General features: G+C 50.9%; 1 protein-coding gene across 1 annotated transcript in view; it reads left to right on the top strand.

Moving 5' to 3' along the window:
• The window catches only part of kif16ba (kinesin family member 16Ba), an 83,435-nt gene that overhangs the window by 18,085 nt on the left and 38,947 nt on the right, over nucleotides 1–26,403 (top strand). Inside the window, exons 13-17 of the mRNA XM_035406616.1 lie at nucleotides 15,264–15,383; nucleotides 15,574–15,625; nucleotides 15,972–16,109; nucleotides 20,270–20,352; nucleotides 21,470–21,558. Coding sequence (XP_035262507.1) covers nucleotides 15,264–15,383; nucleotides 15,574–15,625; nucleotides 15,972–16,109; nucleotides 20,270–20,352; nucleotides 21,470–21,558 — 482 coding nt within the window. The remainder of the gene's footprint in view (nucleotides 1–15,263; nucleotides 15,384–15,573; nucleotides 15,626–15,971; nucleotides 16,110–20,269; nucleotides 20,353–21,469; nucleotides 21,559–26,403) is intronic.

The following is a 26,403-nucleotide window of genomic DNA, read 5'->3' on the forward strand; positions in this document are numbered from 1 at the left end:
TTCTGAGACAGCCGCCATGTTTGTTTCTGAGTTAAGTGTGGAAATGCAGACGTGAGCTCCATGACTTTTACGCTCATATTCACGCACACGCTCAGACACACTTGTATGCGCTCACACACACACACACACTCACACACTCACTCTCACATGCACACACGCGCACGCACACACACACACTCTCTCACACTCTCAGACACACATGTACATGCACACACTCACACACACACACACACACACACACACTCACTCACTCACACACACACACACTCACACACACACACACACACACTGGGTCCGTGCCAGGGACGGCGGTGACGCGGCGTTTTCCCAGCGATGCTGGCGGAGCGTCGGCCCGTCGGAGCGAAACCCGACAGATGGGCTCGGCTCCGCCTGGCGGCCCCGCGTTAAAAACCCGCCGCGCCCCGGCGCCGGTCCAGCGCCAGCTCCGCAGAGCCCCCGCTCCCCCGCGTCCGCAGCCACCGTTACTCAGCCGGCCAATCAGCCGTAATCTTCACTTTTCACCCCCCCGCCCCCAACCCCCCCCCCCCCAACCAATCCCCCCCGAGTCGCGAACACCAGAACTGGAGTGAGTTTTGAGTGAGCGAGTTCTGCATAATGCGTTGGGTTTGAGGTCATAACCTGTTTAAAACCGGCTCTGTGTGTGTGCTGGCTTCCACAAACCAGACATTTCACAAACACTGTTACAGTACACTTATCTAAAAGCCGATTTAGAGATTTAAATGTGTACATGCTGACTGTCGATAGTTTCCTGGTATTTACTCGGGAGCAACCTGGTTACCCTTTAAAACGAGAGGCTGTGACATCAGCAGGTGTTTTACTGATACCATTAAAATGCGTCTTGACGAGGAGTCACTTGTTTGCCTCATGAATATTGAACGTGCATTAAAATGAAGCATCGGAGGGCGGAAATATTTTTATTAATTAAACAAACAACACAAAGACCTTGAGAGCCGTTAAATGAGACTTAAGGCTGCATTAAAATGTGAAATTCCCCTTTCTCCCGTTGGGGGTGCTGTGGTAAGGTGAATATGCCAATTCAGGTGCAGAAAATGGCATACTCGTTTCAGTGCCAAAATGTGCTGAATGAGATTACCAGCATCTTCTTATAGTTATTTATTTATATCTATCTACATATTTCATAATGCAGTGATAGCCTTATGGCCTCTCCAATTTACCTAGGATATCTTCCTAGGTGCGTTCTTTATGTCTCATGCCCAAATTCTGAGGAATCTCATTGGCTGAGCGGTTTCTGCAGCCCCAGAGGTACTCCTGCGACAGCAGCAGTCCCATCTCGCCCTTGTTTTAAAATTCCCCTCTCGAGACGAGCAGTTTTTACATTTCCTCGCTCGCGCTTTACGCTCGCGCTCGGTGTGTTCAGCGTTCCGCTGTCGCCGTGCAATTTAGCGGGATCCGTGACCTCGGCGACGGGGCGGCGACCTCGCTGAGCAGCGCTGATGTGCGGAATCTTCCGGAAGCCCTTCTGCGCGGCCGCGCCTCGCCACCCCGGGATTCAGAACGGACTTCAAAAAGGAAAAGAGAAAAATTTTGTGAAATTTTCAGTGAGTGCAGGTGAGAGGTGGAACGCGTTCTGAAGAGGGCGGCGGTGTCCCTGCGTTTCCGGGACGTTCCGCCGGTCCGTCCCTCGCACGCGACTCGATGTACGACGTCTTTATGTAGCGCTGGAAATGAGAAATGCGTTTGTGGGTGACCTCACTGCCCCCAATAGCTTGTGGGTAAGAGGGAGAGAAAATGTGTCCTCCCTTTAAAAAAAAAAAAAAAAAAGAAGTGAGTAGAATAGGGATTTGTGTGTGGAAAGTGTGAGCAGATTGTGTGTACGGGTCACGATGGCCTCAAAAGCACCTTTTCAGCCGAAAACCCTCCTGTTCTGTCTTCGCCTTGCCTCCCAGAACACCTCCCAGGACACACTGCCCTCCTGCTGGGACATCATTTCATCGTCCCTTACTTGCTGCTCTATGGAATCAAGTGCTGTGGTGTTAATGTTATGCACAGAGTAAAACTATTCTGAGCATTTGGTTTGTTATGCAAAGACAGTCTTGGAGTTATGCACTCATTTAAGCAGTGGTATAAAACTTCCATCTAATTTAATGTCGGTTATAACTACTTAATGGCAGCATTTGCACCGTACTATTGGGTAGTATAACGGAAATGTTTGGTTCAGTTCCCTGAGGTGCCTCTAGGTGTCACTGCAGCACCGTTGAAGCAGGACTTCCATCCGAAGGAGGACGGAGGTGGCCGTCGAAAGCCAAACCCACAAAGTCAGCGCGGTGTTTGTGTTAAATTTTTCCAGTTGTTCACATTAGATCGGCGTCCAGCAGCCATTAAAGCTCCTTTAACGATCCTGGAGTCGACATGCGAAGCTGCGATTGGGGGGAGGGGGGAGGCAGGGGAGGGGAGGGGAGGGGTGGATACTGATCAGATGGTTGCCATGTCCTCTGCTTGTGCTGTGCTATTGGCATTTTCTCTTTATCACTCTCCACTTATTTTACCAATATTATTTTTTATTTGTGATTAACATCCAGCACTCTAGTCGAGGGAAACAGAAGCTTAGGGTTTTTCCTGAGAGGTCAGGTGTTCATTCATGAAAAGGAGCGTACGGGCGTAAGGAACTGAGCACAGCCCCGGGCACAGAGCACAGCCCCGGGCACAGAGCGCAGCCCCGGGCACAGAGCACAGAGCGCAGCCCGGGCACAGAGCACAGAGCGCAGCCCCGGGCACAGAGCGCAGCCCCGGGCACAGAGCGCAGCCCGGGCACAGAGCACAGAGCGCAGCCCCGGGCACAGAGCGCAGCCCCGGGCACAGAGCACAGAGCACAGCCCGGGGCACAGAGCACAGCCCCGGGCACAGAGCACAGAGCGCAGCCCGGGCACAGAGCACAGAGCGCAACCCCGGGCGCAGAGCACAGCCCGGGCACAGAGCGCAGCCCCGGGCACAGAGCGCAGCCCGGGCACAGAGCACAGAGCGCAGCCCCGGGCACAGAGCGCAGCCCCGGGCACAGAGCACAGAGCACAGCCCGGGGCACAGAGCACAGCCCCGGGCACAGAGCACAGAGCGCAGCCCGGGCACAGAGCACAGAGCGCAACCCCGGGCGCAGAGCACAGCCCGGGCACAGAGCACAGCCCCGGGCACAGAGCGCAGAGCACAGCCCGGGCACAGAGCCGGCCCTTCTCGTTACGTTCGGTTCAACGCGCGGCTCTTAATTGGGGCCCTTTTGTTCGCTCTCCTCTCCGCGCGCTTTAAATAGACGTTGGGTGTAGGGGAACGACGTCGAACGAGCGCTCTGTCAAAGCGATGGGGGAGGGGGGGGGAGAATAACTCCCCGTCTTTGATTGTCTCGGGGCGAGTCGGCGTTCCTCTCGGCGAAACGAGCGAGGCGGGACACTTTCTTGTTCCGCTCGCCGGCAGGATGTGGACTTCAGTGTCAGGGGCGAAGACGCGCGTCTGTTGTGAATGGAGATGATTCACGCGGCAGCAAAAATTAATTGTAATTTTCTCTCCTTTTTTTTTTCTTCTTCCTCTCCTGTTAACAAGCCGAGATCTGCTTCAGCGCTATTTTCTCTCTAGTCTTCCAAGACGGTGGGAGAGGGGGAGGGGGCGGAGGGGTGAAAAACAGCGCTGAAACTGTGGATTCTGATGAGTGGGACTCTGTGGAGCAGTCTCTACCAGCAACTTTTCTCTGCTTTGAAGAAGGAAAAAAAAAAATATATATATATAGCACTTCCTTTTTCACTGAATTCGTCCCTCAGCAAATATCAGTCAGAAGAAGTAGAGTGCTGGTTGAAGTGGGGAAAAAAAGATGGCTGTGAGTTACCTTACTTTTAGCCAATGGGAGCTTGGCAAATTATGGACTCCATTGGTAACAAGCCATCCAACAACACCAGTGGTGATTGGTGAATATCGTGTTCCACAGTACAAGGAAGACACCACAAAGTGTCCACCAGTCACTGTTAGTGCTGTTCTATTGGTTGTTACTGGAAAAACACCTCTGTGATTGGTGGGGGATTCTGTTTAGTTTTCTGCGAATAAGATGGCAGCATAGCCGTCTCCATTTTATTTTCCCTGGTTAAAGTTTGCTCTTAGCAGCGCCTTGTACTGGGCATGACTGTTACGTAATGCCTAATTCTGCCTTCGCTGACTGGCCCACGACAGGGGAAGCTCAGAAATGCTAATCCCAGTTATTAATCCTAATTAGCATCGAGTGTCCCATGCCGAGATGCGTTTAAAGGTGTAAGGAGCAGATTAAATGGAAGTCTTGAGGGAGGTGCTAAAGCGCAAATAATTAGGGCTGGGAAATGGGTTTTAAACCCTCTTTACTTCGCCTCCTCCCCCCTCCTGCGGAGAATCGAGCCGCCGCCTTTTTCCAAATTGAGTATTGATATATAGGCTCGAGGTCCGCCACGGATTAATGCAGGGGAGATATGGCGGGTAGTAGTGGTGGTGGTGGTGGTGGGGGGGGGGGGGGGCGGCAGCTGGCCGGCTGGAGACGCTGGCTGCTTATTGGCCGGTTCAGGTGTCGCCGCAGGCGACGTACGACCTCGTCTCGGAGACGCTAACCCTGCGGGAGGCGAGCGGTTTTGGCTCAGAGGCCTCACGCGGGCGCGTCAGTCCCGCCGCTGTGAGGGAACGCTATGGCGGTAATAAGCGACGGGCTGTGATTGGCCGGAGACACCGGACCTTTCATTACGAAGACGGATGGCCCGGGTGGCGCGCGCGTTTCCTTACCCGTAAAAAACACGCGTCCGTATGGATTTTGTGTCCGTTTCCTTCAGCGTTATCTGCGAAGCCATTTCCCCCCATTGTGGAGAGATCATTTAGCACACGCCGTAATGCAAAAAAGGGCCAGTCTGTCAATTTCACAGAGAGGCTACAGGAAGACAAAAAAGCTAAAGGAAAAACACAAAATAAAGTTGAAATTAAACCGACTATTCCTTCTAATACGGTCGGGTATCTCCTTTAATTCCAGTTGTTGCTGCAGTCCGGTGTCACGTGACACAGCCCAGGGAAGTTTACTAGCGGTTTTTGTCGCTAACGCACAGGATTTTTCCCGCCTAAACTCCATAGCGACTAGCCTGCTAGCGGCACGGCTGTTCCCAGGTTTGTTAGCACGCGCGGTTAGGGAAGCCCGATGGCGCGGTGGCGGTAAGCTCGGGCCCACTTAGCGGTGTGTGACACACGGCACGCCGCAGACGCGGAGTCGTCCCAGCCTGGCCTCCCCCCCCCTCCCCTCCGCTCGCACAGACATGGGTGCGAATCCCAGAGAGGGTGCGGTGTGGGATCGGGGGCCGTTTGACAGGAATAAGGAACAGGCGAGACCCACTCTGAGGAAAGGGAGGCTCTCGGGGGAAGAACACACCTCTCAGCGGTGTACGCATCACAGCTGAGGCCTGACTAGTGGTTCGTTTGGCCTTAGTTATGTGCCATTACACTACGCTAAGCTACATTACAAGCAGACTCTCTCATTCAGAGTGGCTTGCATTGAGATATCAGTTCCCAAGACTGTGTACTTTCAAAATTGTTAAAGGTATGGTATCACTGAAATGTTTTATTTCGGATTTAGTGTATTAATCTCATTGGCCGAACGGTCTCTGTGTGCGTTGTAGGATACAGTTGATGCTTGCTGAAGTTTCTGTTTGCTTGCTGGCTTAACTCTGGCTGGTGTTGGGGCATTCTTGGGTTTGTGTTTTAAAGCACGAAAGTGCACTTGCAGTAACTCCAGAACAGAGGTATCGACTAAAAAGTGTCTGCTTGGCTTGTCTGTGTTGCAGGAATGTTCTTATTTGTGTTGTACCGGTGGTTCCTGGATTCTGATTGATCAGCGTGTTTGTTTGCAGTGGAGGTAAATTGCCCCGTAAGGGTGGACTCTACCTGTTTTCATCGGCTTGAAGGTTCGATTGGGGCGCCCGGCGCGGGATCTGGACCGAAAGTTTAGGTTAGCAGGCATGCCGAAAGGCCGCTTGATTAATACGAGCCGCAGCGGAGAGCGAGCGCTTTGGAAAAGTGGCTCACCGCAAATAGTTTTCATTTGTGCTCTTTGTCTGCGGGAGCGAGGTACGATTCTCTGGGGGAGGAGGGGATGGTAGTCTTTATTTTTAATTTGTTTTTGTTTCATTTTTTTTTTTTTTACCCGCTCTTCCATCCTGCGCTGTTTGTTAATTTTAACGCGCGCCGCACTCGCGGAAAACCCAAAAGATTGATGGTCTACGTGCCTCGAGCTAAAACCGCTCCGTCTTCCAGGAAATCGTGCCGTTCGTTTTCGTTTTGGCCCAAAAGCGTGCGCAGATCCCCCGGGATCCCCGGTTGATGCGGCCTATCAAAAAAAAATATAATAAAATAAAAATAAAAAATAAACAATGAAGCGTTATTCATGAGAACCTTATGAACTAAGGAGGGTGACTTTGAGCAAAGACGCCCTCTCCGCCTTAACGCTATTAATCAAAATATCACGTTTAGACGCGTTGCGTCAACGTCAATATCGCAGATTATTTTTGAAAGGCCTTGCTCAGGCGCTGCACAGACTGGAGTTTGTGCAGTAGCTGCTGGCAGCGTATGGGTGTGTGGGTAGCTTCCGGAAAGCTCTTGGCCCTGCTTCGTATTAGGGTCGCGCCTTTATATGATCGCGATTCGGGTCGCCGCGTCTGGTTCTTATTGAACGCTGGTTTTTATGTAGCCTGGCTGTGATGTAACTCCACCTGCGAGGCGACCTCTCTCCCTGCTTTACCGAGGCCTGTGTTTACGAGCGTCCGTTTACTGCGTTAAACGAACAGCTCCATCTGAGGCGATGTCGTCTCTCTCTCTCTCTCTCCCTCTCTCTCTCTCTCTCTCTCTCTCTCTCTGGAGAAGGTCAAATCCATGCCGTCTTTCGTGTGGAAACCAGGACGGAAGTAGAGCGTTAGTAACATTGCAGACTTTTTTTTTTTCTTTTCTCTCTTTTACATTAGCGTGTTAATGTTATTCGATGCTTTGGACCTTTAGCGTGTGCAACACCTTGTAGCACACTCAAAACCAATAACATGACCGACAATTGGTTGTGGTATTTGCTTTGCACCAATCATTGGTCATGTTATTGGTGTTGCTTGTGGCTAGAAGGTTTGGCACATGCTAAAGGTCTCAGTAAATCAGGCCCCTTGCGTGTACTGGCTTTTCCCTGTCAGTGGAGAGAGAGAGAGAGAGAGACACTTGGTCGGTTCGCTCCGGGGTGCGATGGCAAACTGGGCTGTGATTCTCACCTGCTGTGTTTCGACGGCGAGTCCAGCCTCTCGGACGCGCTCCCGCCTCCGACGTTCGGTGGTGTGGGCGAAACGGGGCGGCGGAGGAGGACCCGTCAGCTCTTAGTCCCGCCTGGCTATCGATCCGCCGCGGATGACCGGAGCGATGTGCGGTCTCCATCTCCTCTGGCTGCGTGTGGGGATGGGGTGGGGATGGGGTGGGGGTGAGGAACCCGCGGCGGGAGTCCGGAGAGGCGATGGTGGGTTTGGGGAGAGCCCCCCGTCTCTCCAACAGATCTGTCGAGTGGAATGATTGTCGCTTTGCTGCTCGTTGGAAAAAATGTACAAGCAAAAGTTGGAGGAGGAATTAAAAACAGTTAAATTGCCCCACCTGACCCCTAACCCTAACCCCATCCCACCATAAGGTGTCCTGTGAAGTCCTGACCACACCCTGACCAGCCCTGCCCCACCCCCGCCCCCTCCCCCTGTAAATCCTGAATGTTTTTCGCTCACTACCACAGTACGCCACTGCTCGTGTACGCATGCGGTTGGAGAAGCATCGTCTTCCCGGCCTGTCCTTCTGTTGGCACGGGGAGAGCGATTATGCGGCATTTACCAGCTTCAAGGGGGGGGGGGGTGGTGGGGGGAGGGGGGAGTAGACGAAGGCCGCTGCGGGACCTTCAGTCTGGAGGGAAGATTTAAGGGTCCGGGCGCGTCGTATTTAAGGAAGGCGAGGGCCTCGGCAGGGGGGGGGGGGCGGGCGGGGGGGGGTGTGCGCTCTCCCTGATGGCTTGGCTTTATCCTCCAGCCGCTCTCTTAACAACGCTCTTTGTTTTTAGACAGCGGCTTTTGAAAATGTGCCGGCTCTTTCCGCCGCGGAGCCGCGCTATTAATAGACATAATTCGTCCCAGGCAGCGGCTAAAATCGTCTGTCGCCGGTGGAGTTGGGGGACTCTAGTTTCGGCTACCGCAGCGCACTCCGTGTCCTGACGCATTGCTCACTTCGGAACGGAGAGCCGGGCGTGTGCTGCAGTGCTTCGGCAGAAACACCCCCCCCCCCCCCAGTACGGTTTCTGCCGTTTCGGTTTGTTTTATTTACGTTTGATTGCGGCGTTTTTTTAATACCAACTCCAGATAATTTCGCCGTTGACAGACACGCCGGGTAAGCGAAAACGTTTCGCGAACGGCATTAAAGACTCGCTCTCGCTGCTCGCCCTCTCCCGTTAATAAGATTCTCCTCTTATGTAATTGCAGAGCAGGGTACGTAATGCCATTTTGAGTTTTTATTAGAGTGATTTCCATAACTACATCATTACTCTAATTTGGCTTTAATTAACCTGCTATGATTAGCTCAAAGGAGGGGTAAAACCGGAATGTTCCGTTTTGGGAATGCGTTGAGAGTGGTGGAGGCGTACCGTTTCAAAGAAATGCCTAACCTAAGTCAATTATTGTTTATTTATAGATTCAGATTAAAAAATATTAGCGGAATTTTCTAATTAAAGGCATTGGAAACGTCCCTGAGATTTGACAGGAAATTCAGCGCTGAAACCCCTCGGGCGACGTGGGTGGCAGGTGTCAGTGCTGTAAGTCAGACGGGTAATGACACTTATGCATCACCACAGCTGGAAACGGTTCCCTGTTGGAAAAAAAAAAAAAAAAGGACATAAATAAAAATAACGCCACCTTGTTTTCTTCTCCAGTGGATGAGTGCGGATGTGCATTTAATCAAAGTCCATTCCTGAATCTCTGTGTGTGTAATTACTCTTGGTTGGGCCCGGACTGGCCTCCCTTACCCTGTGTGGAATGGCCTGCCAGGTCGTGTTGTAGAGGCCGGAACCCTAGGGGTTTTCAGGACCAGGCTTGTTACCCTGTTGGATACGATCTAGCCAGTAGGTAATCAGAGCACCAGGTACAATTTAGTCAGGAAAATGGTGAGCATTGTTGGGCTGAATGGCCTTATGAAACTAACATAACGTAAGAGCATAAATGTTCATTTTCACCCTGCGGCTCACCGTCCAATCCCTGCCCGTTTTCGTGTCACCTGACGCGTTCACTCGCCGCCGATTGGTCGCCACGGCCGGCGTCTCTCCCCCGGACTTTCTCATTTACCTCGCTCCTTCGATGTCATCAACCAGCAGCGTAAAAAAAAAAAAAAAAACAGGTCAGCAGACAAAAGGGCTGCGTCAGCCAATCGCGCGCGCCGTAGAACCTGATACCATTAACCGGAGCCTCTGACTCAGGCATAATATAGCACCCGGCTAAACGACCAGCGCGGGGGGGGCGCGGGGGGGAGGCGGGGGGGGGCGGGGGGCGACGGGCGACGGGGGGCGACTGATTCGGGGGTTTCTGCACTCAGACCAGCACCACACAATCGATACGCACCGCGCCCCCGCTGGCTCCCCTGGGCAGCGCCTTTCACCGGGGTTCGAATGCAGCTCTTACGGGACCGTGTTCCCCTGTGGGGAGGGAGGGAGGAAGGGGGGGGAGAACAATGACACGGGACGCCATTTATAATCATTTTAAGAATAAGACATTACCGTGACATTTTACTTCGTATACAAAAAACCAAGCCGGGCGTACAAATAGTGAATAAACTGTAGCCTGTCAGAAAGGGTCATTAAGGGCATTTTATTTTTCAAAAAAAAAGGGTTTCTTTTTTATTTATTTTTTTTAAGAGTCAGGTTTTGCAGAGGGAAGCTTATGCTCGTATGGGAAAAGTGATTATGCCACATCATTCTTTCTTGCTGGCCAATCGGGACAAAACCTTTGTACCTCTCACAGGCCGGCTTATTTAAATTACAGATGCTTTGGCGTTGTTTAAGTTTCCTTCTGAGCTGTATGTTTCCAAATAGCGTGGGGGGGGGGAAAACTTCTGTGTAACTACTGATGATCCAACCAGGATATTTTCAGCTTTGCCGTTGGGCCGTGCCAACACAGCATTACTCCACATTTCTCATTCTTCTTTAGTTCTTTTCTCTTTCTAATAAAAAGTCTTGTTGAGGGATGATGCTGGAGTGCCGTTTGGAGGAAGAGTGGAAGGCCGAGCATCTCTCGCACCGCTCGCCCCCCCCCCCCCGCTCCGTCGCTCCCCGACTCGCTCAACGCGCTGCCGACGGGTCCTCATCCTAACCGCCCGTTTCGCTTTGGCGAAGGGCTTGATTTACGATCCGCGTGCGGTACCCCACACCCGAGACGTTCCGAAGTCGCAGAGCCGTGCGTTTGGAGCAGGACTCGTGTGCCGTCAGGTCTTCCGTCTTTAAACACCCGGCTCTTAAGACACCGGCTTAGTTGCAGCGCTGAAGGAGGAGCTGGTTAAAATGATTCAGTCGCCTGCTGTGGCCCACGGTTCCAGCCCGGACAGAAACCGCTCTTCAGCTTCTCCCTGGACGCTGGTGACGGATAAACCCAAGACTCATCGTGTACCCAGCATGTTGAGCCACCGTACTTTCTTCCTCAAAAACTCAGGCATTGAACCTGTATCCAAGATTTTTAAATACATAAATGAATTGATAAAAATGGATGCCCTAATTTGTCAGGTAAATGTGGGTGTCCTTGCCGTTTTTTGTGAATGCTGCGGTTCACCGAATGTTCTTGCCGTTTACATTTTTATTACAGTAGGTTTAATTCAGTCCTTTTCGCCTATTGTGACACAAATAGGGGAAGAAGTCATTGGAAATCTGTGAGTATTTTAATGGTGTTAGTCATAACCTTTCATTAGATACAACTAATGGAAACTGGCCTTTACTGTAATTGACCATGGACTTGGTCACATTTTCTCGTAAATGACTCATTCAGGTTTTGGTTACAAATTTATTTAATTTATTTTTTTTCGTACCTTCTAAAGCCCTTGAGACCTCCACACAGCCATGTGCTTTCAAGCGGGAGCTCTCTCTCGTTGCTCACGTCTCTTAAAGAAACCTATTTCACACGCTCATTCTGAAAATGCAGATCTGCATCCCCCCCCCCCCCAAACCCCTTCTCTCCACATTGCTTAAGTGGGCCTGTATTTGGGTATAGGGGTGGAATTAAAGGGGTGTGGGGTGTGCGTGTAACGTTGAAACGGCTCTGCGCTTTATTCCAAATCAGCATCACCAGGGACTCGTGTGACTGGCGGTGTTTCTGGCCCTTCAATAGCAGTCCAATCCCGAGTCAGTGAGCGTTCACCCCCCCCCCCCACCCCCCCGCCCGCTGCTTTCTAAATCTGCCCAATGGGCTTCGTTCATGGCGGTTGTTTGTTCACCTTCAACTGCCTTTTTAGCCTCCCGGTCCCTGGTAAAGTGTTGCCACCGCAGGCAGTGCTTCCTGGATCAGCGAACGAGGGCGTGAGCGACTGCCGTTTTTACGTCGCCTTCGGCTAGCCGCAGCCAAAACTCCGCCCTTCGCCCCGCCCCCCTGAAAAGCGGCGCTTTGGCGGGTCTCGCCCCCTTAACCTCGTCGGGGCGGTTAATCTCGTGTCCTCCTGACGTTTCGCGAAAGTGACGGCGCATCAGTCTGCGAGCCCCCTCTCCGCCCGCCAGGAAGCCTCTGAAGAATTCCTTTAATTAGCCGCGTGACGCCGTCCGTCTCCCCCCCCCCCCCCCCTTCCTCGGGCGGCCGTGGGGGCTTCCCTCTGGCTCGGGCCGAGCCCAGTCGTGCCTTGTTTGCGGGTCATGTAGGCTTCCCACGGCGATGCGCCTTACGTTGCTCTCGCTCCTAAGGAGCTAATTACTATCTATAGGAATCTAACGGCTCGCTCTTCACAGCTTTGTGCTAATGGAGGGGAAAAGGGGGGGTGGGGGTGGGGGGGGGGGGGGGGGGGGGGGGGGAGGAGTTATGACGGGGGCACGCTAGGCCCACATTTTCCCCTTCCCTTAATTGGAGCGGGAGCAGAAAGCGGGTCGTTAGCCTGCTCAGAATAAATAAATTTTAAAAAAGGAGGGGGGGAAAAAAAAAGATTCACATTTCACACAACGCAGTGTGTGCACATCTTCGGTTTGACATTGATTCATTTGTTTAAGCGCGAGTTTGAGGCTCGCGCGCGTGTGTGGGGACTGCCTTTTAGCACGGATTGTGTTTCTCGCCGTCCGACATTGGTATTCCGGTCGGTATGGGTTCTAGAATGCTGATCGTGCTTTCCGTTGTTTTTTTTGGCCCCTTTCTGCGAAATGGGGTCGGTGGTAAATTTTTCGTGTTTTGTCCGGAATGAGGGGCACGATATTCAAAGAAATTGTGTGTGTGTGTGTGTGTGTGTGTGTGTGTGTGTGCGCGCGCGCCATGCATTTGGAGCCCCTGTGTGGCCATATGTTTACCCCCAGCCAAGAGCGGTCTCTGGCATGTGAGTGAATGTGAATTTTCCATTTACAGGAAAAATTGAAAATAAAAAAACTAAAATTAGAAGCCGGGAAAGATTTGTGCCCAAAATAAGTTAAAGCTTCCAAACTCCAGTGGGAGGAGCCTGATTGCGGGAGGAGCCTGGTTGTAGGAGGAGCCTGATTGTAGGAGGAGCCTGGTTCTATGGGGGGACTGGCTGTTTTTTTGTCAGTAGAAAGTTAGGCTAAATGATGCTGGGAAGATCTTAGAATATGTACTCAGTGAAAAATAATAACGGTCACTGTGTCACTCGCTGGTAGCGTCAAACTCTGCTGCAGATGGAGCGAGTCTGACACCTGCAGATTGGTTCATTGTGTATTTTCGGATGTTTTAACGAGAGGCCGCGACCTTCCTGATCAGCACGGCGCTGAACCGGCGGTCGACCCCCCCCTGCCCTGCGTTTGTTCTCCTGGGCCTCCTCATTCACGGCACCCCGCAGAAGCGAAGGACAGATAATGAGAAACGTCTTCGCCTCGCTCTGAGGTGTGTGGCTCCTCCCTCTCCGCGGTGAATAAAACCAGAGGCCGTTTGGTTTCCGGAGCGGAGCGGAATTCTGCCCCTCTCCTCCTCGCGGCTGATCGCGGCTGATCGCTTCACAATCACGGGGATCGACTCCAGGCTCCCGAGCCAAGGACCATTACAGCTCGTTCTTTACTCTCTCTCTCTCTCTCTTTCACACTCTCTCTCCCTCTCTCTCTCTCTCTTTCACACTCTCTCTCCCTCTCTCTCTCTCTCTTTCACTCTCTCTCCCTCTCTCTCTCCTTCACTTCCAGTCCTCTCTCTCTCTCTCTCTCTCTCTCTCTATCTCTATCACACTCTCTCCCTCTCTCTCTCCTTCACTTCCAGTCCCCCCCCTCTCTCTCTCTCTCTCTCTCTCTCTCTCAAATCGAAAGGCAGTATGTACATTTGAAAGAAGGTGCTGTACCGGCGACTGCTGATTCGCTGATTATCTGGGTGAAAAATAATCACACAGTCCCCTGGGCGCATTGCTGTTGTGTGGATTTTTCCATCCCTTCCTGTGATCGTCCTCCTGACCTGGCTGCTATCGCCATGGCAGCATCATTTTTTTCACCCTACAAAATGGCAAAGTAAAAAAAAAAAAATAAAAAAAAAACATGTAAATGTAATAATAATAATAGTAGTAGGAACGCAGACTTTCAAGCTCTGCAAACCTGTACATTATTCAAAATCCGAGTGCACCTGAAAGCACGGATCTGAGTTCCTTTGTCATTCCTGGAACTCCGTTCCGATCCAAAAATAGTACAAAATAAATACTGAGTAGAGCTGTTCCAATCATTTAGATGAATGGTTTTAATCGGTTTGTATTTCCTATTGCCTCTCCTGTTGAGGGGACCAAAATGGCATGAAATGCATTTTTAGCTGATTTTTTTTTTTTCATTTATTTTTTCCCCAAGCAGAATGCGTTTTCCTCATGAAAAATTGATTTGAGCGTGACGTTCTTAGATTTATGAAGTGACTGCTTTAATATTGGGGTGTAACTGGCTATAATCTGAATGTCAGTGCTTTGGGGCAACATAAATCATAAACTCGCGTGTGGATTATAGACTAGGGATCTGTTATTATTCACATTTTTGACATCTGGTCTTTATGCACCGTAATGTCATATTTCAGGAAGAGGGGAATAATAAAAAATAAAAAAAACCTGGTGGAAAAGCGGTATCTAAAAGGCTTGTCATGTGACTCATTGCTAATTCACACCCGCGAAATGAAAACCCGTTTATCACCATGCGCCTTCACAGTGAGCCTGCGAACAACCAATCTGTTGTTCTTGGGGAAGGAAAAAAAGAAAAATTAGTGCGTACATACTAAATGGTTTGCAGCCATGATTAATCTCTAATGGAGCTGCCAATAATCTCAGACTCTGAGGACTGAGGAGTTTGGCAGGACCGGGTGAGCAGGCAAACATAAGGCTGTGGGATGAGAGGGAGAGAGAGAGAGAGAGAGAGAGAGGGGGGCTTCATTGCTGCTGAAGGTTAAGCAAAAGTAAGCTTTGAATAGAGAGCCAGGGGGAGTTGGAATGGACAAACAAGACTTGAGTGTGAGAGCCCTTGTAATGTCTTTTTTTTTCTTTTGGGTGGTGGGGTGGGGCGGGGCGGGTTGGGTCAGAACCGGCTTTGGATGTGAGTGTCTTAGCAATGTGACCGTGTTCTGTGCGTAAACGCTCAGCTTCTTCTGCTGAAGGGACCACAGCTCTTTCATACAGGAAAGCAGGCTCCCTACTGCTTCCTGTACTCCAGCATCCCTGTGCAGCGTTGTCACCTGGGTAAATTAACCACCACTGTGAGACTCACGCTTGACTGTCATACACCTGAAAGATCAGAGGCCAGAGTCCTGTTGTACAGGTCTTCCCTCTGTCCACTGCCAGGATTATATTTGCCATCTTCGGGGGGGGGTTTGAAGTTGCTCCCAAGGCATTGCGAGACTTCAGATTTATTTGGAGAGGAAGCGTGAGGTTCCTCTATTTATTGTTGAAGGGTCCGGGCAGGGTCCAGCGAGTGCTGATTGACGGTTAGCCCGGTGTTTGGAGAGGCTCTCTCCGTTCAGCCGGGTTACAAACGAGCCCCAGACAGCTGGCCTCAGCCCGTCGGTAAAAGATTTAAACCGTATGATTTCCACGGTAACCTCGCGGGTCGCTCTCCGCGCTTTCAGGAGGAGACGCTCGCCCTCCGGAAGGAAGGCATCGGGGTCGTCCTGGACTCGGAGCTGCCGCACCTGATCGGCATCGACGACGACCTGCTCAGCACGGGCATCATCCTGTACCACCTGAAGGTGAGTCCCGGCGTTTAGCCGCAGGGCGAGGGGGCGAGGGGGGCGAGGCGCGGCCGCTGGTTTTGGAGAGGGTTACCCGCTCCCGGGGGCTGCTTCAGAGCGGGCCGTGATTATGTCCGTCGTCATCGGCGATGGGCCGCTTGTTTTTCGGAGTGTCCTTAACGGCTCCCCCCCCTGTTTCCGGCTGCAGGAGGGCAAGACGTACGTGGGCCGGGAGGACGCCACGAACGAACAGGACATCGGTGAGTTGGAGACCCGTCGCTGGCACAGGATGCACTGTGGGAAATGTAGTCTGATTTGTTGTCAGTCTTCTGAGGGTGTACTGAATCCACGCCTTGCAGTCTGTTTGGGCGCGTGAGACCCCGTGCTCATATAAGCGGCCTTTGTTACTTGTGTGAAGCAGTCTGGGATGTTTATTGTGTGATATGGCGCAATAATAATAATGATGATGATAATAATGGGGAAAGAGGAATAAGGGTGAAAAAGGGTATTTTCTTCTCATTCACTCACCTTCTCTCCTCTTCCCCTCCATCTCTCCCTCCTCCCCTCCTCCTCTCGCTCTCCCCTCCTCCTCCCCCCCCCCCCCAGTTCTGCACGGGCTGGACCTGGAAAGCGAGCACTGCGTGTTTGAGAACGTGAGCGGGACGGTGACCCTGGTGCCTCTTCACGGGGCCCAGTGCTCCGTCAATGGGGTGCAGGTCACTGGGCCGTCCCAGCTCAACCAAGGTAAGCCCCCCCACCCACCCCCCAAACACTGTGTCGTGAGCTGTCCAAATTTTGGGTGTTTTCACCGTGGACCCAGAAAACCGCAGGTTCTGTTGCTCTGTCCTTGGGAACGATGCTGTAGGTCAGGGGTACCTCGACCCAGAACCCAGAGAACCGCAGGTTCTGTTGCTCTGTCCTTGGGAACGATGCTGTAGGTCAGGGGTACCTCGACCCAGAACCCAGAGAACCGCAGGTTCTGTTGCTCTGTCCTTGGGAAACGATGCTGTAGGTCAGGAGTACCTCCACCCACAACCCAGAGAACCGCAGGTTCTGTTGCTCTGTCCTTGGGAACGATGCTCTAGGTCAGGGGTACCTCGACCCAGAACCCAGAGAACCGCAGGTTCTGTTGCTCTGTCCTTGGGAACGATGCTGTAGGTCAGGGGTACCTCGACCCAGAACCCAGAGAACCGCAGGTTCTGTTGCTCTGTCCTTGGGAACGATGCTGTAGGTCAGGAGTACCTTGACCCAGAACCCAGAGAACCGCAGGTTCTGTTGCTCTATCCTTGGGAACGATGCTGTAGGTCAGGGGAACCTCGACCCAGAACCCAATGGTCCGTAGGGTCTGCTGGTTTTTGTTACTGGCCACAAAATCAAAGAGTTAAAACATCGATTTAAACTTTTCTCTTGCCTCACCTGGATTCTTCGTCTTAATCGGTCGGGCGATTTTGGATGAGCGCAATAAGCCAGCGGGTCCTGTGGTTCTGTCGGGCCGCGTTTCCCGTGCTCGGTCCTGCGTGTGCCTGCTTTCCTTCCTGCCGTAAGTTCAGCCTCTGAATCGCAAAGCGCCGATAATCGTTCCTGTTTTGACAGGTGCTGCTTGTCGGAGGATAGTTAGCGCCCTTAAGTTCGCGCCATGTCAGAAAAAGCTGTGCGCTGTGTGAAGGATAAATGCTGTGTAATCACATCCCAGTGACTCATCATGAGTCAGATCCTCTATCGCCTTAATTTTCTGTAATGTGACAAATGATTCCTTTGGAAGGCAGTTAAATTTCTTCGCTGATTTTATATGTCGGTCTGCAATCAGTTGAGTCCTGATTTCTGAAGGTGCAGGCAGCTGGTCACAGAAACTTGAACTGTTAAGATGGAAGTGTTCAGTGGGGGAGCAGGTTGGTACAAAAATGTTTCAGCTTAAATACACGCTTTCAGCAGACTTAATTAATCAAGATATTGGCTGTAACGAAAACAACACAGTGGGTCCCCAGGGATCGAGTTTAAAAAACAGTACTCTAGGACCCGAAATGGGCACTGCTGCCCTAAATAACGTTGTTCCCTGCAGACCACCTCCAATTAACTGAGGTGCTGACCTGAAGCTTAATGGATATTTACTTTTTAAAATATCTACCTGGGTAGGACAACTGGGAACTCAATAAAAAAAATTTTTTTTGCAGTGATGTACGTATAATAGCATGTGAGACTTGTACACAGTACCTTTAGGTCAGTTAACTGGACTTGGTGTGTGTGTGTGGTTCTTTGTCTGCAGTTGAGCTTACGTAATGGGGTATGGGATCCATTGTGAGCGGGAACAAAGCTCGCAAGAGCAGTGGTGACCATGGAACCCTCAGCCGCTTTACAATCCGAGCGGTGGCAAGGCATGATGGGAAATTTCTTGGATAGTTCACCGTTTCTTACCGCACCGTGCATTTATGAAGCTTGATACAGGCTTAAAACCGTTTTTATTTATTAATTCTTTAAAGCGGATTCCATAAAGGGAAGCCATTCATGGGTGGAGTGAACAGAATTGACTTAACCTTGGTCTGATACTGCAGTATGGGGGTGGTGGGGGTTGGGGGGCGGGAGGGGGGGGGGGCGGTTGGGGGGTGGGAGGGGGGGAGATTGTAAAGGGAATGAAATAGTGAATTTGTTTTGACCATCCGAGGCCGAGAAGTCGGGGCTTTGGAAGCCGATAGCATCGGGGCGTCAGAAATGAAACCTGGAGCTGGCTTTCCGTCCGAGTGGGTTTTTGCGAGATTCTTTATCAGGCTGCCGCCGCGATCTAATCAGTTGATTCATCGCTAGCCCTCCAAATAATATGCTGATTGAAGCCTGAAATGAAAGCTTTCCTTAGCAGAGCATTTTTTTTTTTCCTTTTCAAATGGCTTTATTTATTTTTTTATTTTATTTTTTTTTAACTTCTGCTAGCTCACTGATACATGAAGCATTTCAAGTTCGTGAGAGTGATTTCGGTTGGAGAGTGTCAGAAGTTGAACTTTCGTGGAGTACGGAAGTTGAGGACTGAAGAATGAAGGATTTTCTTGAGGACGACCAAACCTTACGAATTGTTCTCCTGTTCGGCTCCTTTTCTTTTGCAAAATCTCAAAAGGGTAGCCCTCCGGCCTCTCAAGGACTCAATTCTGTGAAGACGCTTTGATTAACACTTTTGCGTTCCTTGAAAAAAAAAAATGACTTTAATATGAGTGTGCCCATTTAAATCACCTGTGATCAACGACAGTCTAAAGCAGTGGTGTCAATCTGCAGTACTGGGGGACCACAGTACCTGCAGGTGTTCGTGGTTTTCTTCCAATCGGCAGCCAGTTAACACCTTGGGAGCAAAAATTTTTGGATTTGTTACCCAGTCACTGAGGTAAATGAATCCCTGGTGCTGAAAGGTACTGAAGACCGGCTGACTCTGGTCCTCCAGGCCTGAGCTCTGAGGCCAGCCCTCTGGTGCCCTTTTAGGATGGGCGTGCCAGCACCCCTGACTCCATCTTTAATGATCTGGGCGGTGGTGATCTCCTTTTCCCGCTTCGCTTCGCGAGCCGCGGGCGGCGGGGCGAACGGGACGAGAGCGCGCGCCCGAGGGGGGGGGGGGGGGCGAAGCGCTCGTTTAAACCTCTCTGTCGGCCGGACGACCCGCAATGTCCGTTACCTGCTTTCGATAGGCCAGCGACTTGAGCTGTGAACCCGTCTGGTTAATCTGCGGTTTGTCGACAGTCAAGGGCCTCCAGCCTCCTCCAATGAGAAACAGACTCAGATTTTACGAGGGGGTGGGGGGTAAAAGTGGAACCGAATGTTTTCCGGGACCCCCCCCCCCGAGTGAAGGCTTGTTCTCTAGGGTGGTGGTCTCCAACCCCGGTCCTGTAGGGCTACAGGGTCTGCTGGTCGTCATGGTGACCCTGCGCTTCGTGAATCAATCAGAGCAGTTGATTACACGGTTAACTCAACTCGCCTGGTGTCTTGGGTCTCAACCGGGTGCTGATTTTAAGGTGAAAACAAAAACCAGCAGACCCTTGTAGCTCTCCAGGACCAGGGTTGGAGACCGCTGCCCTAGGGGAAGAGAGGGGAACGCGTCGTCACCCACGCGGCACACGGGCTCTCTTTAGCAATTCCAGCGTCTCCTCAATCTCACCGTCCTCCCCCCTGTTGGAAAGCGCGGCGTCTCTCTGCCGCTTCCTCTGTGCAGATGATAGTATTTTTCAGCCTCTGCGTCCGCTGGGGACCCGCCAGCTGCGGCCCTCTCCGGTGCTTTGTCACTTTGGCACAGGGCGTTAATGGCGGTGGGATTAGTATTTGCCCCACATAAAAAAAATAAAAAAAAATAGTGGGAAAAAAACGAGGTAAAGGGTTGGGGGGGGGGCTGAGGAGGGAAGTGGGGGAGGGGTGTAACCATAGCACCAGCATTTCCCCTGTTTAGAAAACGGAATTTACTGCAGTATATTGTAAGATATGTAGGCCTTTAGGGGGAGATAGTGTGTAGCGCACTGTTCAGTGTGTAGTGCGCACTCTTCAGTGTGTAGCGCACTGTTCAGTGTGTAGTGCGCACTCTTCAGTGTGTAGCATACTGTTCAGTGTGTAGTGCGCACTCTTCAGTGTGTAGCATACTGTTCAGTGTGTAGTGCGCACTCTTCAGTGTGTAGCATTCTGTTCAGTGTGTAGTGTGCACTCTTCAGTGTGTAACGTAGTGTGCACTCTTCAGTGTGTAGCGTACTGTTCAGTGTGTAGCGTGCACTCTTCAGTGTGTAGTGTGCACTCTTCAGTGTGCAGCGTACTGTTCAGTGTGTAGCGTGCACTCTTCAGTGTGTAGCGTACTGTTCAGTGTGTAGTGTGCACTCTTCAGTGTGTAGGGCACTCTTCAGACACACTGATTCTGTTATTTTGTGTCTTTTGTGTTTTCCGTGCTGCAGGTGCTGTCATACTGCTCGGGAGAACAAACATGTTCCGGTTTAATCACCCTAAAGAAGCCGCTAAGCTCAGGGAAAAAAGGAAGGTAAGTTTTATTTATTCATTTATTTATTTATTTTTCTTAAGAATCATTATTTTTTTAACGCGGTGGCGCGCTCATTTGGGCTAATTAGCGAGTGGAGTTTGCGATAATTTTCCGGCCTGTGCTTGCGTTTGTCGTCTTCCTTTGCCTTTCTTTAAAAAAGTTTAAAAGCTTTGTGCGGCATAATTAGGAAACTGCAAGTCATTAATGCCTTTAGAATCTCTGCCATTCGAAAAGAGGTTTTTTTTTTTTTATTTATTTTTTTTTTTTGAAGTGAGATGCAGAGAGTTATTTTGAAACCCAGCTACACATCCTCAATGGGATGGCTCTGTTCCTCCTCCTCCTCATTTTTACCCACTCTGACCAGACGCTCGGGAAAGGCCAGACGTGCATTACTCTCTGGGTGGGGGAGGAGTTCATGAACTTCAGTCGGGAACTGCTGGTGCTCTGAGTGTGTGGATGGGGAAGGAAGGGGGGGGAGGGAAGGGACTGAGGGAACTGCTGGGGCTCTGAGAGTGTGGATGGGGAAGGGACTGAGGGAACTGCTGGGGCTCTGAGAGTGTGGATGGGGAAGGGACTGAGGGAACTGCTGGGGCTCTGAGAGTGCGGATGGGGAAGGAAGGGAAGGGAAGGGACAGAGGGAAGCAAACGTGTCATTTCAGCCATTCCGGCTCATTTGAAAAGCAGATTTCATAAACTCTCTGTTTTCGGGTAAAGGCTCGGGAGGCCCGCCCCGGGGCGCGGTCCGCACGTCTCAGCGGCCGTTCGAGTCGAAAACGCTGCGGCGGGACGTGACTGGCAATCCAGCCGCGCCAGTCCAGTGCCGGGCGGGTTTCAGAAGTGCCCCCTTCTCTGACCCCCCCCAAAGGGGAACAGGCTGTGTTTGTGGTGCTGACAGGGAGTTAGCAGGGTCTGATTAAGAGACAGTGCTATTGCCCCAGTACTGCACAGGTGCAATCTTCTACTCAGTTTAAAATGGCGTTATGTGAACCTCAGATTTTCCATGTACTGTGTAATCATGTTTGGGTTTTGTTGGAAAAGCTGGTCTCGTGGGAAGAAGGTGGTATTGATGGCACGGTGGGCGCTGGGTAAAGATGTCGCCCGTCTCTCGCCCTTTCAGAGCGGCCTGCTGTCCACCCTCAGCCTGTCGATGACGGACCTGTCCAAGTCCTGCGAGAACCTCTCCGCCGTCATGCTATACAATCCCGGGTGAGCGCCGGCCCGTAGCCCCGCCCACCCCCGCACGGCTGACCCCGCCTCCCTCGCTAAGCCCCGCCCATGCGCATGCACTTTCCCAGAATCCCCCCCCCCCCCCCCCCCGGGCACTCCCCCTGCCCATGCGCGCACAGTACACCATGCGGTGTCACATTCATTCAGATTGCAGGGCGCTCTTTAAATCTGAATGGGAAGAGCTCCTCTCCCGGTCTGCAGTTTACCCTGTACTGATAGGCGGCAGTACTGTCACTATCTAATTCCTGCTTTAGAAAATCCCGCTCAATTACCCCCTCCTGAGATTTCCGTAATCTTAGTGGTTTTTTTTTTTGTTGTCTACACCTCTTTGAAGTTGTGTATCTTGGGTGCAGAAATAAAACGGCCACCAGTTGCACTTACAAGAAAAGAAAAAGATGTTTCTGAGGACTGCTGTGAAAGTGGCTTTTAAAAGACTTTTAAAATAACATTCTTTTCATGTTTCTGTATAAATGTGAACATTTAGCTCTAATGTGTCTCGTTTTTGGGTTTGCTGCCCGCATGATTGACATGAGAAAGCTGAAAGAGATGTGTTCCTTTTTGGTATTATAATTATTGTTATACTTATTCGTGTTTTTTTTGTGTAGTATGCGGTTCGCTAACAATTTGGCAGTTGGGCGACACTAACTTGTAAGCAGCTTTCTTACCGAGTGCCAAAATAGGCAAACGTTGTACTGGGATAAAGCTTGTTAGAGATTAGCCCTTCAAGTCCTATTTTCTGTACTTTGGATTCCAGTATCTGGCTTCTGTGTATTTTCTAGAAATTACAAAGATAGATTCTTTTTTTTTTTTTCCTGACTGTTGTCATGACAACGATGCTTCCTGTGATGTCATTAGTTGTTCAGCTATGACACGGAGTCAGCAAGGCACAACATAACCAAAGTCGCTGTGCAGATCTATAATTATGTTGTTGTGTGTTTTTTCTTTTTCTCTTTGTGTAGTTAGGCAGCCGAGTTCTTGCATAGCATTTAAAAATTGAAAAGCTGGAGCACGCTTGTTTTTCATTGTTCTTGCTGTGAATTTCAGCCAGCTGACTGGGTTGTTAGTGTATTTTTCTACCAACCACTCTATGCTTTAAAAAAAAGGGTCTTCTACTAACAGCATGTAAAGCAGTCAGTGAGCGCTAAAAACAATGGCATGGTAGACCTCTCTCCCCACCTCCTCTCCAATAATCCGACAGAAAAGAGAGTGAGGGAGAAAAGAACAAACGCACAAAAGTTAATTCCTACACTGCTTTGTGTCGTTTGCCGTTTGCGGTTAGATTTCTCTTCGTTTTACGGAGAGGGCGTTTCGCACACGGAGCGCGCCGCGTCTTCGATCGTTGACGTCGTTTGGAACGGCGGCCCTGCAGGCCGGGCTCCTGGCTTCCTGTCGCTGACGGACAGGCGCGGGTCGTCCAGGCGATCCTCGAGCGGGCACGCTGGGGGGTCCCACGGGAGCGCGTCGCGTCGGGGAGATGTTTCCGGAACACTTCCGTCCTCGTTTTTTTTGACGGACCTCGATCCCCCCCACCGTGAGACGCGTGCCCCCGGTTCCTCCTGAAGGCCCTGGCAGGGCCCCAACGCCGGGGGGGCCCCCTCCGCCCCCCCCCCCCCCCCCACACCCCCGAGGGGACGCCTGACAGAAGGTGGCACCTTATGAAAGTTTCATTAGGAAGACGAACAGATGCTTTTCACTCCGTTCCTCTCGTCTACCTCCACCTCCCCCCATTCCTGTCAAAAAGAGGGGGGAAAAAAGACAGAAAAAAGGGATTAGCATTTTCACCAGGCAGGTTGTCTGCTTTTAAAAAAATAAAATAAAAAAAAACCTCTTCCCCGGTGAATTACGTGAATCTGACTAAATAATTTTACTCCCTCAAAAGAATTATCAAGCCAGCGCAACAAAGACTGCCTCTATCGCAAATCCTTTTTTTCTACCCCCCCCCCCCCCCCCACCTCTTTTCAGCCTGTTCTTCGCTGAAGGATGCTTTAACCTTGTCTGTCTCGAGACTGTGAGTCAGGGGACCGGTTGTGGCAGTCATTGTTGAATATTTTAGTCGTCGACGTCCCGAAGTGCTGTCGTTAGTTTTTCCCCGTGCTTGCGCCACGCCGTCTGTGATGAACGCCGTTCATCTTACAATGAGCCAGGATCTCTCTTCTTGACTTCTGCATGAAATAGGGAAGTGGATTGGCTTGTGTATCTCTGAGACCCCACATACATTGGAGAACCGTTCTGCTCTCCTGCCTTAACAAAGGAATACATTAAAAAAAAAAAAAAGATTTATATTATTTTTACGGTTATGCTATAGCTAACCTTCTGCTGAGCTAGAAGGAACAGTTTGGGAGAAGGAGAAGAAACGCAATATCCACAAATGGAGACCCACTGCAAACAATCGCACCCCCGAGAACAGAAGAGAAAAGTAATAAATGTGTGGTGAGGAGAAATAAATAAAAAAACAAAGAAATGGAGGATTAATGTTCCTCAAATCTGTGGTGATATTGAAGGTGATAGTTGGTGCGGGGGTGGGGGTGGGGGGTATGGGGGCGGGTGGGGGTGGGGGTGTGGTGGGGGGGTATGGGGGCGATGGGGTGGGTCGGGGTGGCGGGGAGTATGGGGGCGATGGGGGGATGGGGGGTGATAACATGCAGCTCCATCCTCGGTGCGTTTCGCTGCTTGCTCCTTCGGACGAGATTAGCGATCGAGGCCACAGTTCATTTAGAGATTTTTATACGGCTTTAAAAAAAAATAAAATAAAATTAATCGCATATCGACCCGTCTCGCTCGTTTGCCGCGAAAGTATCTGCGAGTCTAAACCCTCGCCGTTTGGTGGTGGGGGGGGGAAAAAATAAAATAAATAATCTGAAGAGCGTCTGTACAGAGTGCTCTCGAAGCCGTGTTAAACTGCACAGGCGGCCCGTCGCCTTCCCGGCTCGCCCTTGAGCGCGCCGACGCAGTTTTGATTCGGCCTTCCCGAGGAGCCGGCCTTAATCCATTCGCTTGTAAATTGTTTATTCGCCTGTTCGCCCTTGAGTCTGGCGCGAGCGCGCCGGAAATCAAGGTCCCCGACGCGTCTCCCCTCCATTTTTCTCCGTCTGCGGGGGGGAAGCGCGAGGTTCGCGTCGACCTCCTTCCGAAAAAAAACGGCCGAGTGTTTTCTGTTTAACGTCGCGTTTGTTTGCTTTCCTTTTCTCTTTTTTTTTTTTTTTTTCGTTTTTTAAGAGCGCGCTTCCTGGTAAAAGTGCGGCGTGAGGTAAATTGTTTGTCAGCGGCGATTCATCACCGCTCGTATTAATGTGGCCGGTCTCTCCTTCAGCGCTGACTGGGCTGCGGTTTGGCGGGCAGAGTGTGGCTTCGGTAACTCCGATTGGACGAGGGTTGTTTTATACAATTTAGGCCTTGTTTTAAAAGGACCTGCGCTGACCTAATCTCACCTGAAATGGCGGTCAGTGGTCAATGAATATGGTCAAGCCAATCGTTGTATCACGTGGTGGCTCGCCTCTGTTTTGGAAATCAAATCCCCGTCCTCCCAATCGCCCCCCCCACCCCCCACCCCCCAGCTCAGAAGCGAGGACGTCCCGTCGGCCCGAGAGGTGCAGCGTTTGCCGAAAGCAGACGTGTGCTATCCCTCCGGGGGGCGCGCGGTTCGATCACGTTCCAAACGCTCCGGAGCGCTATCGAGCTTCTGAAGAAAAATCGCAGGACGGAGATAAAAAATAAATAAATAAATAAACAAAAGAGAGAAAAAGAAAAAAAACACTCTGTAATCAACCTGGAGGACCGTCGGCGTCTGATAGAAGCTGACTTTCAAGCGCGACGATCGGGCGACTCTGTAACAGAGGCGTTTTTCAGAGAAACAATAACGGTACTTCAGTTTGTGTCGCATCCCAATTTACCAGCGCTGAGCTTTTTTTTGTTTGGCAGCTAAATTGAGTTCAGATGAGCTGGCGCCAGTGCGGATTGCAGCCCCAGCCAAAGTTTTATTTATTTACTTATTTATTTATTTATCGGTAACATTTAATTCCCAGTCAGTCACTCCTTTTGTCGCAATATTAATCTCTGCCGAGCGGACGCGCATGGCTCCGGTGTCCGAGGGAAGAGCGGTCGGACCGGATTGCTTCTTCACGCTCTGTGCCCTTCGGCTGCTAGGCTACGTTGAGGGGAGAAGGCAGCCTGCGGTGTGATTTACATCTCATTGTGTCTCGTGTTCGTTTTCACCGACGGGCCTGTGGATGTGTCCCGAACCGTGCCCTTCTCTCCGAAGTTCCAACCGCAGTTTTACAGCCTCGGTTTCAAAAAGCTACATAATGCCCATTTTAATTGAGAGATTTTTATTTTTATTTTCAACCATCCTCTGAATTGCATTTAATGCTTTTGCTCCAGTATGCTAGCATTTATTTATAAGGAAATGCATTCAATGCAAGTGAAACGCACTGCTTGGTTCACTTGGTTCATGTAACACATTACACTATCACAGGGGCTAACAGAAGTGGAAGAAACCAGACCTGACTCTTCTGGTGGGCTTGTGCCCTCATGAGAGCGTATTGAGTAGGGGTGTCGATGGCGCAGGACTTGTCTTAATGCTTGTCTTTGCTTTTTCCGAACCTCCTCTGGCAGTCTCTACAATGTAAAGGGACCCATCTATCTCAGGTAGAGGAACTCGGTGTTTTAACCTCGATTGCTTTGAGTGCATGCTAACCTAGCCTGGTGCTCTTATGTTGCAGTGTTACCGCTTTGCTTCATCTTATTTTAGTAATTTGTTTTAGTTTTATTGATTTTTTTATTTTTCATTTTTTGCTCACCTCATCGCTTGCTGAATTAATACCCCCA

This window comes from Anguilla anguilla, chromosome 2 (assembly GCF_013347855.1).
Source record: "Anguilla anguilla isolate fAngAng1 chromosome 2, fAngAng1.pri, whole genome shotgun sequence".
Taxonomy (NCBI): Eukaryota; Metazoa; Chordata; class Actinopteri; order Anguilliformes; family Anguillidae; genus Anguilla; species Anguilla anguilla.